Raw genomic sequence first — 12,612 nt, 5'->3', positions numbered from 1 at the left:
TTATTCAGTTATAAGCTAGTAATTAATTATGAAAAGCTATTTACACATAACATTTAGTCAAATCAATACATACTTGAAGCCTAGACTTGTGCAAGAAAAATAAAAAAGTGTCAAAAAAGATACGAATGGTAACCCCAGCCCTCAGAAATTTTTTAAAATCCCAAACAATACTTTAACAGTCCTTGAAGGAACCAGTAAGAGATAACTCAAGGCAAATCATGATTAGCTGTCAAACGAATGACTGAGTAAATGCTCCCTTATGTGAAAACAGAAAGAGCTATCAGACTGGGAAAGCCTGCCTGGTAGTCGAGGAAGCATTTAAAAAAAAAATTTGCAAAACTAAGTCTCAAGATTTAAATAATATTAACTATGAAACAGTTTAAGGTTTACTAATGCACTCTCGATTTCAGAGCATTACAGCCTGAGATGGATGGCAGTCACTGCAAAGTTATTGCTCCTCTCCTGACTCAGAGACACCAGAGGATGGTTACCAAGGATGGTCACAGCACGCTTCAAATGGATGGCGCTCAAACAGGCCTTGCGTATCTTCGAGACGCTTGGGGAATCCTAATGGACATGCGCTGGCGCTGGATGATGCTGGTTTTCTCCGCCTCTTTTGTTATCCACTGGCTTGTCTTTGCAGTGCTCTGGTATGTTCTAGCTGAGATGAATGGTGACCTGGGACTAGATCATGACGCCCCACCTGAAAACCACACTATCTGCGTCAAGTACATCACCAGTTTCACAGCAGCATTCTCCTTCTCCCTGGAGACACAGCTCACAATTGGTTATGGCACCATGTTCCCCAGTGGTGACTGTCCAAGTGCAATCGCCCTCCTTGCCATACAAATGCTCCTAGGCCTCATGCTAGAGGCTTTTATCACAGGTAATTGTTTTTGTTCTTTAAAAAAGCATAGGAATGTTTTGGAATGGGTATAGTCAGTTATAAGCAATCGTATTCCAGAATAATTTATTTGCATTATTGACAAGTAATGCCTGAGACTAGAAAAGTGTCTTGGGTCAAACAATAGGACAAATTTTTTTAAAATTTGACTCTATATTTAAATTTTAAATTTATATTTAAATTTTAAGAAAAAGGGATTATTATGACAGTAGCCAGAAACATATGAACAAAAAAACTAAAAGGAATTTTTCAAAGGAGCTAAATATTTTCTTGAGTAAGTGAATAAATGTGTTCAATGCATATTATGACAGTCATTTTACCTAACAGAGGAATTTGATTTTTTTTTGTTGTTAACCTTTACTGGGCTAGAATTTTCTCCTGAATTCATCTTTTCAACATTTACTCAATACTAGTGAGCCCAGAGTACCACAGTCAGTACTGCATGATAAAGAACAAGAATACACATCCTTAGCAAGAAGAAAAAAATATATATATACATTTGGCTTCCTTTTTATGTATTTTACTTTAATGCATTTAAAGCATAATTTTGATAAGAGGTCCATAGACCTCACCAGCCTGCCAACATTTGAGGCACAGTAGTAGTTAAGAAACCCTGATCTAGAGTTGGGGGGGGGGGGGCGGTGGTGGGGAGGAGGATGCACTTGAAGCATACACTCAAATCACCTGAGAGCCAGAGCCTTTTTAAAAGAAAAAAGGCTTTGTATAAATTTCAAAGTTAAAAGTTCTTCAATGGACCACTTATTCTACTGTCCCTTCCCTACCCCAAATCATTCTACTTATGAATCTAATCTCTATTTCAACTTGAAGTAATCTGGTGGCAACTAAATTGCATTTATTTTCTGTTACCTTTTTTTTAAAAGCAGGGGTAGGAATATAGGCAATGACCACTCTCTGACCTCGTAACAAACTTAAAGTTTTACATTTCTACATGACAAATGAATTTTCCTTATCCATTTTGAAACCAGTTTTAAAATAAGAATTTATGTACTGTTTTGAAAAACGCTTCAGGCTAATGAGAAATTATCAGTAAGTTGAATTCCTAAATTATTTGGCAGGCACGACACTAAGAAATGTATAACAATTTGCTAGATCCTTGTCATTCAGAAAAGGTAACGACATTTCTAGTGTTCGTTCTAAAAAAAAATTCAATGGTTTCTAATTTAGGTGCCTTTGTGGCGAAGATTGCCCGGCCAAAAAATCGAGCTTTCTCAATTCGCTTTACTGACTTAGCAGTAGTAGCTCACATAGATGGCAAACCTAATCTCATTTTCCAAGTGGCCAACACTCGACCTAGCCCTCTAACAAATGTTCGGGTCTCAGCTGTGCTCTATCAGGAACGAGAGAACGGCAAACTCTACCAGACCAGTGTGGACTTTCACCTTGATGGCATCAGTTCCGAGGAGTGTCCATTCTTTATCTTTCCACTCACCTACTACCACTCTATTATACCATCAAGTCCTCTGGCTACTCTGCTCCAGCATGAAAATCCTCCCCACTTTGAATTAGTTGTGTTCCTTTCAGCAATGCAGGAAGGCACTGGAGAAACGTGCCAGAGGAGGACATCCTACCTGCCCTCCGAGATCATGTTGCATCACTGTTTTGCATCTCTGTTGGCCCGAGGCTCCAAAGGTGAATATCAAATCAAGATGGAGAATTTTGACAAGACTACTCCTGAATTTCAAACTCCTCTGGTCTCCAAGAGCCCAAACAGGACTGACCTGGATATCCACATCAACGGACAAAGCATTGACAATTTTCAGATCTCTGAAACAGGACTGATAGAGTAAGAAGTATCTATTTTAGCACCCTATTTTCTAATGTATTAAATACACTCAGCCAGTTATGCAGCTATTTTTCCTTCATCGTATCTCATGTTTTCTTTTTCCAATGCTGATTACATCTTTCTGATTACATCATGGTGATCAAGCCTCCACCTGTTAAAAAAATGGCTGAGCTAACAATACATGTTGTGGAAATATAACATTATACAAAGTTTCTCTCTGTGCTTATCTGCTGAAATCAATGAATGTGAAAGTAACAGATTATGTATAACAACAGAAATGCTGTTGGTGAGTTTGTATGAATGTGGTATGATACCAGTAATGAAGGTAAAAGGGACACACTTCACACAGCTGAACTCTAGGTAAATCAGTCATAAATTTTTCATTTTCATCTGCCAGTTGGAGCAACAGTCTAGTTTCAAACCTAGCTCCCTAGGTAGAATGATGATTTCATAATATTTAGTGAAAATCCTTTCAAAACTGCTACTTTTTTCAAGACAACAAAGATCATTCCTTTGGTTCTTTATAAAACCAAACTGGGGTAAATATTACCCCCTTAATTTTTAACAGCTAAGAACAAATATTCACAAGAAAACAGCAAAAAATAGATTTAACCATAACTGTAAAATCATTTGGGCATGACACTCAAACACACTCACATATTCATATATTTGTGGCAGAAAGTGATCAGAGCAAGTAAAATAAGCACTAGCCTGATGGAAACTGCAGGGTGGTATTAGGCAAAGAGATGCAAAATTTTATCTACTTTAAAGCTATTGTGCACATTAATCAAATAGTGATTTAAAAATTACAACTATTCACCTGAATGACTTCCGACCAAAGTAAAAACTTTACCTTTCTACTTAGGATCCATTCAATGGTATAAAAACCTCATAGATGCAAACATATTTATATTTTTGTAGATATAAAGGTTTGCATATAATTTAACTCAGGGAAAAAAACCTCCACTAGAAAAAGCAAAAAATAATTAGGCAATGAAGCATTTTCAAACCCAAATTCCTGTTTCAAACTTCAAATAGTTTTTTCTATAAACACAAAATGAGTGTTTATTCACCAGTAGGAGGTTGGACTAGATGAACTCTATTATTTCTTTCCAAATCTAATACTCCATGAAAATTATGCTTTCTCTGCTATTTTAATTTTACATGTACGAGGATGAACCCTTTCCCTTACCTCTGGTTTAACTTAAGACTATCTTTGTATACTTGTCATTTCCATTAAAAAAAAAATCAAACTGTCCCCAACCAAAACAAGACCCAAAAATGTCACCCTATCAGATTTCAAACAGATTTGTTGCTGCTCTTCTGAAATCTCCCTTATCCAGTCCTACGCAGGCAAAGGGAAAGATGAACCCTCCCCACTGGTGATGACCCACACAGGAATCATTTCTTGAAATAAATTCTAGACAGTAAAGGCAAGTAGTTGTGAAAAGCAGGGCACAGCAGCAAGTCACATTTTCCTATTCTTTGACCAAAAGGAGAAAAAAATAAAGAACTCCGAAGTGGTCTAAGACTGATAATAGCAAAGTATATCAAGGACACAGAAACTTAATTATTGAGAACTTTTGCAGTTTAAAAACCTTAGGCATTCTTAAATACTAGCTAGAACAACAGATTATTTTCCAACTCAAGACTGCTGTAATACAGATAAGACAACAGAAATTCTTATTTCTATAATAAAGTAACAAAATTCACCTAACCTGTGAAAATAAAGTAGCATTGAAGATTTACATGGTATGTTTTCCCCTAAGAGCCTCACATCACTTATGCAGGTCACACACAGAGGATGCCCAAAGTGGCCTAACTAGAAGTGGACAGGCCTGTCTGGGCTCTCAGTCTCAATATAGATGCAGGACCTTCTCCATTCAAGCCAAAGTAATCTCCTACTGTACTATTTATACATAAACTTTGCATCTGAAAATTAGATATGACTTTCCCTAGACACATACACACTATCCCCCCAAAAAACTCTGTTGGTATACTAATGCTATGTAATAACAGACAGCTAAAAAACGCAATCAAATACTTTTGTCTAGGAGATTGAAAGCTTCTGGGAAAATGATTCTTTCATTTCAAAGAATCACAGCTTCTGTGTTAAGGGGATTAAGTTTTCTACAAAGGCCCCATTATCCTTTCAGGTGAATGGAGTGCAAACTGAAAGAGGGAGAATTTACTAGAAAGTGGGACCAGCAGCTCTAACTCTTGGCTCTATTGCTCACTTACCTGGGCCACCTGGGAAATTAGTGACAGAATCTCAGATACATGATCCAGGAGACCACAATGTCTCGGATACATGATCCAGGAGACCACAATGGAATGATGTTAAAAATGCTTGTGGAAACCAATACAGACAGCTTAACAGTCCCAATAAACCAAAGACAAGCAGATACGAAAAACCATAAAGCCCACTTTTATATATGTGTGGTGTTGCTGTGTTAGTCGCTCAGCTGCGTCCTACTCTTCTGACCCCATGGACTGTAGCCCACCAGGCTCCGTCAATGGAATTCTCAAGGCAAGAATAGTGGAGTGGGTAAGCCATTTCCTTCAACAGGGGATATTCCCGACCCAGGGATCAAACTTGGGTATCCTGCATTGCAGGTGGATTCTTTACTATCTGAGCCACCAAGGAAGCACCTTATATAAGTACAAGCCCTTATTACCAACTGCCAGCAGCAACCTAACAGCCAAAATTGCTATGCCTGCTTCAAAGAATTTCAAAATGCACTGAGTTGAACCTTTCTGTACCACCTAGATTTTACTTTAATGATCTTTTAATTCCATCCTCACAGAATCATTACTGTAAGATGATTCCTAATGAACAGAAATTATAATTTGAGTAGTACAGGGCTTTTTCTGCCTCTACATTCTCCTGTGGGTATTCACAAAGGTCATGCACAATTCTTACCCACGTTTCTAATTCCACCCATTTCTCCATATATAAGAAGCAAATACATGATAAGAACAGTCTCTAATTTTAAAAAGAACAAATCATTCTGGAACTTTCAGTATTTAAATTATCTTAATTTGCTGTCAAAGGGTATCTCACAATTGACCAGTATGTCAGTGTATCTCAACAAACTAGCCAAGTACTGCTATTCTGGCAGACTGTAAGACATAGCAGGAGCAACTTTTTTCTTTAATTTACAACATTTTCAACAAAAGTGGATTAGTTATAAAAGTTCAGAATCATTAGCATAGTTTAATAAGCCAAAGTGAACATCGTATTAAAAAGCATTCAATAAAAGCCACTATAAAATATTTTTATAGATCTAATGTGAAAATTGCCCTTTAAGAAAGACCATCATTTATCAAAAAGACCAGATGAATAAATGACTAAAGTAAAAACTGTCACAGTTTTAGCCTTTGCTCTCAGATACAAAAGCAAACCTTCTAGCATTTTCTCTATTTCTTCTCAGCTGTGAGAGGCACTGGAAAAGGAGTAAATAGGCTGCTTCCTAACTTGAAATTTCAGTTCATAAGGTAGCCTTAATAAAGAATAAGTCTTGCAGAGAACACACAGACTTAAAAAGTTAAACCAAGTAAATCCTAATGGTTGTATTTATTATCCTTGGTTTCATGCAATACAGCCCTCAAATAACCATGGAACTCTAAATGCAAGCAATGTTACAACCCCATCTACTGGAGAGAGGCAAGTAACTGAGTCAATTTTTAATTAAGGTATCCTTTGTGAGCCTTGTTAAGAACTAATGCCATGGAAATCCATATAAAAATACTTCAAAACAGAAAGTCTTACCTACATCTTTTCGTCCTGGTTTGTCAAAACGTCTGTCACCCCTAGAAAAGGTAAAATGAAGTTTCAAAAAGAACATGAGAGTAATACAAAGATTTCCCATCCATGACACCCACTTTCCTATCTTTAACAGCATTTCCTTTTCAAATTATAAAACAAATATATCGTTTTTGCCTAACATTTGGAAAACACAGAAAAGCACAAATATGAAAGCAAAAATATACAGTGTCTCACCTACCAAAAGCTAGCTTCCATAGACCCAGAAACTTTTTTTATTAGGTACATTTTTAATTAAATTCATGTTTTACTTTAGGTATCTGATGTACAGAGCTTTATATACTGCTTTCAGAATGTGTTTTTACACATGATTAAATATTCTCAAACTCTTCCTAGCTTTTATGGACAAGGCTTCCTTGGTGACTCAGAGGTGAAGAATCCACCTGCCAATGCAGGAGACTCCGGTTTGATCCCTGGGTTGGGAAGATCCCCTGGAGGAGAAAATGGCAACCCACTCTGGTATTTTTGCCTGGGAACTCCCATGGACAAAAGAGCCTGGTTGGGCTACAGTTCATCGGGTCAGGAAAGAGTCAGACATGACTTAGAGACCAATTAACACCTGTGTGGATATGCCGTTTTATAAGAAACCACATTAAAATTAAGTTGTTTGGCTTATTTCCCACTGTTCTATATTATAAATATTATCACATGGACATCTTTGTATATTATCTGTGCAACTGCCTTTGCTCATCTTGAAAGACTTCATACAAAGTCACAAGCAATATAGAGAAGATGCTTTGATTAACAGCAACAAACAATAAAATGAAAATGCTTCTCACTGAATACTAATCAAATAGCACATTTAATTAACTATTAAATATCCATGCAGGGACAAAAATATTAATGTATTTCTCTAGAAAATAAGGATCATTTAAACACGTCTAACATAACTCTTATTTCATTAGTAGCATTTTTTGGAAAGTGAAACTTTGTAACTGTACAGAGAGCCTTCTCCTCTGCAGAAAGCAGAGAAAAAATGCTTTTACACCAAGAATCTTTATCCCAAGATGTGACTCCTCCAGTTACCTTTCCTCCCAGCTCTGTGACCTGTGCATTTCCCTGCCGCCTCCTCGGACAAACACCCCCTCTACTTCATCAAAGCTTCTTTGGTAGAAACCACATTCGCCTCTGCCTCTGCCTGAAAACAACAATACAGAGAAAATGATGGTCAGATGTCAACATCTGGCACAAGGTGAACACCAAGCATTCATCTCTGAAGTGCTGTCTATATACAAAGCAGGATATCTACATTTAATATTTAGCAAGGCCCACTGAATCTTTACCAGTGAGACCAATAACAGTAATGACAGCGGTGAAGTAGCCAGACCAGAGGAGGATATTAAAAAAAAAAAAAACTGTGTAAGAGTACCAGTTCCAGTCCTGAACAAGAAAACTGTATCAACATCAAGCTCAACAGAAAATAGTGAAATTCTAAGATCAGTAAACCATTATGACAAATCAAACCTTCTATTGGATTATTTTCAATAAAAATGGAAAATGTGAGGAGTTTGAGAAGAGAGCAAAGTACAAAAACCAGGCATAAATGTTACTTTCTTTAACTCCAGAGCAAGGATAATTTAATAGGGCCAACTAAACTATCAATTTTGTGAACTAACTTCTTCAAGAATATTCCACACCAACCAAAGGCACTCTTTCCCATTTGTGCAAATCCTGGAGAAAATTATCAGGCAGCACTAAATTCAAACCATAGAGCCGGTAAGAAAGTGTACATGTAGGAATTTACAGAGGCTCCAGTGGCTCAAATGTACACTGGCCTTTACTGAAGGCAATCTGATTACATTTATCAAATTTGACTCAACATTCTAATTAGAATTTATCCTAATAGAAAGACTTGCACAAATATGCAAATATATATATATATATGGAGATTTTTGTTGCAAATTTTTGAAAAACGGAAACATAAATCAGTAAAGGACTGGCTAAGCAAATTTTGATAAACCAGTTCAGTAGAATACCAGGAAGCAACAAAAGATAAGATACTATTAAAAGGAATCTACATTATTCTGTATGACTTAATGACTGTATGACTATTCTGAATGACTAAAGCACGCCAAAGAGCAATACATTAAAAAAAAAAAAAAATTACAATGTATATAAATGATATGACTGCATAGTTAGGATCAAGAAGGATATAAACCCAAATGCTGCATCTGGGGGCAGAAGGCAATATGCACTTTCAGCTTTATATTTTCTGTGTACTGTGAGGATTTCCCAACTAACGTACGCCATTTGTATCCAACACACAAGTTGAAAACTGGGGGGAAGGGGGTAAAAATTGTGCCTAGGTATGTATTTATACCTAGAAAAAATCTTAGCCATTATCCCCAACTCACTTCTCCAACAGTAAAAAAACACCCAAGGAAAAATGATGAATCTTGAATAAAAGAATGAATGCATTCCAAAGCTAAATACAACTGAGTTAAATAACTGTTTAAAATATCCATACAGTATTTTTACTTTCTAGCATCACTTATCAAATATTGACTCAAAATACAATTATACTTCTATATGATCTTATGATGGAATACAAGAATAATGCATAGTTTTATGTATGTAATCATAGAACAATGATATCTTCTTTAGTCTAAGTATCAATATCTTCATCTGTAAAATGGAAGTAAGGACTAGAGTTGAACTATAATAATCCTAAAGTTACCTTCCAGTTGTATCAACTTAACTTCAATTTAATGTACAGTTTTGTACCTCTATCCTTAGGAAATATAGATGTATTATTTAAGATCTATCTTAAAACAGTCTAATACAAACTGTTAAATAACACTGTGGTGATATTTACAAAGGTATTTTTAGGGAGAAAGAAAAAAGTTCCCTGTCCTTTTAGAGGACAATTTTCTAAAGAAAACGATTAAGCACATAGCACCCTGAAAAAGTATTTTATTCTGGAAACATGTGAATATGAAAAACAGTGTTCAAAATTTGCCAGAAAAATAAGCAAACCACAAAATATTCCCTGCCAGTTATGACTAGCATTGGCACGGGTCCTCCTTATGAGCCCAAAGCTTTATAAGTGGGCACAAAAAAACAATGTGATTCTAGAGTTTTCCAGCTTGTAAAACGTAAGGAACACTCTTCAAAGTGCAAGGCCCATAATCATCTATAAAAGTAGTGCCCATATGAGGAGAAGCAAGTAAATATAACATGGAGAATCTTTCATAAAGTTAAATTTAAATGACTGTCCTAATCTCTGAGATCTCACCCTCTTCTTTGGGGGGATTACAATATACCTCCTTTAATAATGAGGAAGACAGTGGCTGACAATTGTATAGATACGCTTTATTTTTAAACATCTTCACCAGATAAAATAAAAAGAAGACAAATTCATGTTGTTTCCCTGTTCATTTAAATGTTACTGCTTCATGATATTCTGAAGTATGAAAGTCAGTTGATTTTCACAACAAACTTCTCTCAAGTTGCCAGGGCAATCATATGATGTCAGGTCTGCTCATGCCAAAAAAAAAAAAAAAAAACACTAATCACTATTTATTTAACTAACAGGTTAAAATTAAGCAGTAACTGAAGAAAACAAAACCACAGATTAAAGGTCTCATGAAACCAATAAGAATCACAGTTGGGACAATGGTGTCAGAAGTATTTCTCACTAAGTCACTTCATTCATTTAACTAGCTTCATGTCATCCATTCATATCAATGTTAATTAAGTCACTGCTTTTATTACAGTATTTATCTTTCATACAAGTCCCATTTAAATTCTGAATGTAAGAGTTCTATCCTATGTGATAACAATATACACTTCAAACCAGAAGGCAGGAAGAAATTAATCAACGCTTCATCAGTTTCTAGACCTGGAATTTTTTTTAACACCTATTTAGAGATTGGTGGTCACTTGAGGAACAAAAAACAGCTGCTGTGGGCCACACTTCTTAATTAATAAGACCTCTCACCGTCATGCCCTGAAAAGCACTAGAGGAAAAGCTCCCCAAGGGCAACCTCTTCTCAGTGCGAGCCCATTGCAGAAAAACCCAGACAACGTCCAAGGAGCACGCCACAGTCACCCTCAAAACACCATCAGCACACCACCAAGAAGCACAGATCTCTGCACCAACGATTTCTGCACCAACGGAACCTAACTGCGTTTGAGAATCTAAATGGCCTGTGGACCTTCTGAAACACACAGCTTAAATCTCACCACCCAGTATATTCTGCTGCAGATATTATTTCCTGTTGAGTTTTATAGATGATTCTAACAACTCCCCAGGTTAAAAACCACCATTCTAGAGACTGACAAATTCAGAAGGAAAACACATGGACATCCTAGCAACAGCACTTGATCTACAAGTAGAGTTTCAGTTAACCTCTTCATTATTCAGAACAGTTGCCTTCCCACATTCTGAATGAAACCCCTTCACAGGAATGCACAATTTAATACAGTCTCTATAAAGAGTGGGTATAAATCACTCTATTCATAAAGCTTAACTTTAAGAAAAAAGAATTTAGATACGCCACATTCATGATCACGCCACCCTGGATGGTGCAACGTGTGGAGGCAATGGCTTCCAGACATCCAGTTCTTCCAAAAGCACCTTTTAAAACTGCAAGGTATGTTGAGACTTCTGCTATGATTTAGCCAACTTAGAAGTAAAAGCTCAAATAAATATTTATATCACAAATATTAAGAATGCCCTTAAGTAGCAGAAGATCAACAAACTCCAAGTAGGGAGAAGATATCAAAGAACAAGTAATATCAATTATTCTTCTAAGAAAAGACAAATCTACAAAATATAAAACTACAGATTATATAAAGGATTGTTGCATAATTTTTTCTTTCTTCTGCACCCTAAAAAGGTCTCATACTGAGGAGACGGCTTTTACAAAAGCCTCTCTCTGGCTGGGGACACTCCAGGCACATGGCCTTATATGGAGACCCCAGTCACAGAGGCCTGCAGGGACCTGGGTGCCACCGAGCAGCCAAGGCAATTCAGGGAGCTTTGGCTCTCACAGCATAAGGTCCCCTGGGGGTGAGGAGTATGGATCACGAATATTTGCCAAAGAGAATTAGGACCATCTAAAATCATTCACTCAAGTCCCTAGGCTCAAATCACCCTCTTCTACTCCAAACCAGGGGTTGTGGAGTAGATACACTGAGAAATGGTTCCGAAAACGAATGTTCAGGACATTTATTATGCAGTTAGTGTCAAAGGGCAGTTTTGGAAAATCAAGTATCAAAATATTTTTACAGTGATTTATTTCCCTCTCCTCTGTCTCCACCGTTTGGTTATTACTTTTTCACATGAAAGCTCACCTCGCCCTCGTGAAGAACTTCGACCTCTAGGAGCACCCACCACCGTTCCTCCTCCTCCTCGTCCTGTCAATCGCAGGACAGCAGCACTATTTACGGACATGGAAAAGTTTCTCTGCCAAAAAAAGAAAAGAAAGAAAAAAAACGGATGAAACAGATAAAACTGCATGTCGCTCCTCACCATCTCCCAGCGTCTATAAACTGGCATCTAATGACTACCAGCACTGGGAAATGATCACCACATGGCACACGGCACACGAAGATATTCCAAAATCTGGTTGTAGCTGGAGATTTTAAACTAACATTTCAGATTAACAAACATGAACAACCAACGCTTAAACCATTTTAGGTTCTGTACGTACCCACGAGGAGGCAAGATACGTACGCATCATCATAACAAACAGAGAATACACAGTAAGAGAGATCTGGTTTGAAAGGGTCCTTTAACTACTGAAAGGTGAAAATGAGCAGGAGTCACAAAAGGTCTGAATCAACAGTAACAGGATAAAGAAAAAAATATTGATCATTTTGCCTCATTCTGCTCATCTATATGAATTAGCAACTCCAACTAGTGTTTAATAGAATAACAGCTATCAGGGATGAATGGGGAAAGGCAAAGTAAGAAGTGGGTAGGGGAAGAGAATGCTTGAGAAGAATAAACAAAACCCCAATCACTTGGTCACTAGCCTTTATTTGCACCCACAGTCAATGTGGAAAAGGGTCAAATATGACAAGAACAGTAGTGGGTAAGCATCCTTCAAACATGAAGAGGGGATACAGGAA

The 12,612-nt window shown here is 37.0% G+C and overlaps 2 protein-coding genes across 11 annotated transcripts in view; one reads left to right on the top strand and one right to left on the bottom strand.

Annotated features, from left to right (window-relative positions):
- Positions 1-12,612, bottom strand: part of GIGYF2 (GRB10 interacting GYF protein 2) — a 127,491-nt gene that overhangs the window by 65,929 nt on the left and 48,950 nt on the right. For all 9 annotated transcript variants that reach the window (XM_070368487.1, XM_070368490.1, XM_070368492.1 and 6 more), the window contains 3 exons: positions 11,833-11,944; positions 7,561-7,672; positions 6,481-6,521 (listed from right to left, as the gene is read on the bottom strand). In XM_070368487.1, the coding sequence (XP_070224588.1) occupies positions 6,481-6,521; positions 7,561-7,672; positions 11,833-11,944 (265 nt within the window). The remainder of the gene's footprint in view (positions 1-6,480; positions 6,522-7,560; positions 7,673-11,832; positions 11,945-12,612) is intronic.
- On the top strand, positions 255-2,712 carry KCNJ13 (potassium inwardly rectifying channel subfamily J member 13). Of its 2 annotated transcripts, none has more exons than XM_005895011.3 (2): positions 255-886; positions 2,090-2,712. In XM_005895011.3, exons 1-2 carry the CDS (start codon positions 427-429, stop codon positions 2,710-2,712), a joined length of 1,083 nt encoding a protein of 360 aa, XP_005895073.1. In that variant the 5' UTR covers positions 255-426. The 2 variants fall into 2 exon arrangements, with proteins under 2 accessions (XP_005895073.1, XP_005895075.1); XM_005895013.2 differs by having other exon boundaries at positions 255-650; positions 2,090-2,265.

Source organism: Bos mutus, chromosome 3, assembly GCF_027580195.1.
Source record: "Bos mutus isolate GX-2022 chromosome 3, NWIPB_WYAK_1.1, whole genome shotgun sequence".
Lineage (NCBI taxonomy): Eukaryota > Metazoa > Chordata > Mammalia > Artiodactyla > Bovidae > Bos > Bos mutus.
Note: the sequence above shows the minus strand (reverse complement) of the source record. Positions and strands in the feature narration are given on the sequence as shown.

Excerpts from the sequence above, each read along its gene's own strand:
- KCNJ13 (XM_005895011.3), top strand. The coding sequence starts at position 427 with ATGGATGGCAGTCACTGCAAAGTTATTGCTCCTCTCCTGACTCAGAGA. Across the intron at positions 887-2,089 it reads GCTAGAGGCTTTTATCACAG|GTGCCTTTGTGGCGAAGATT; the intron begins GTAATTGTTTTT and ends TTTCTAATTTAG.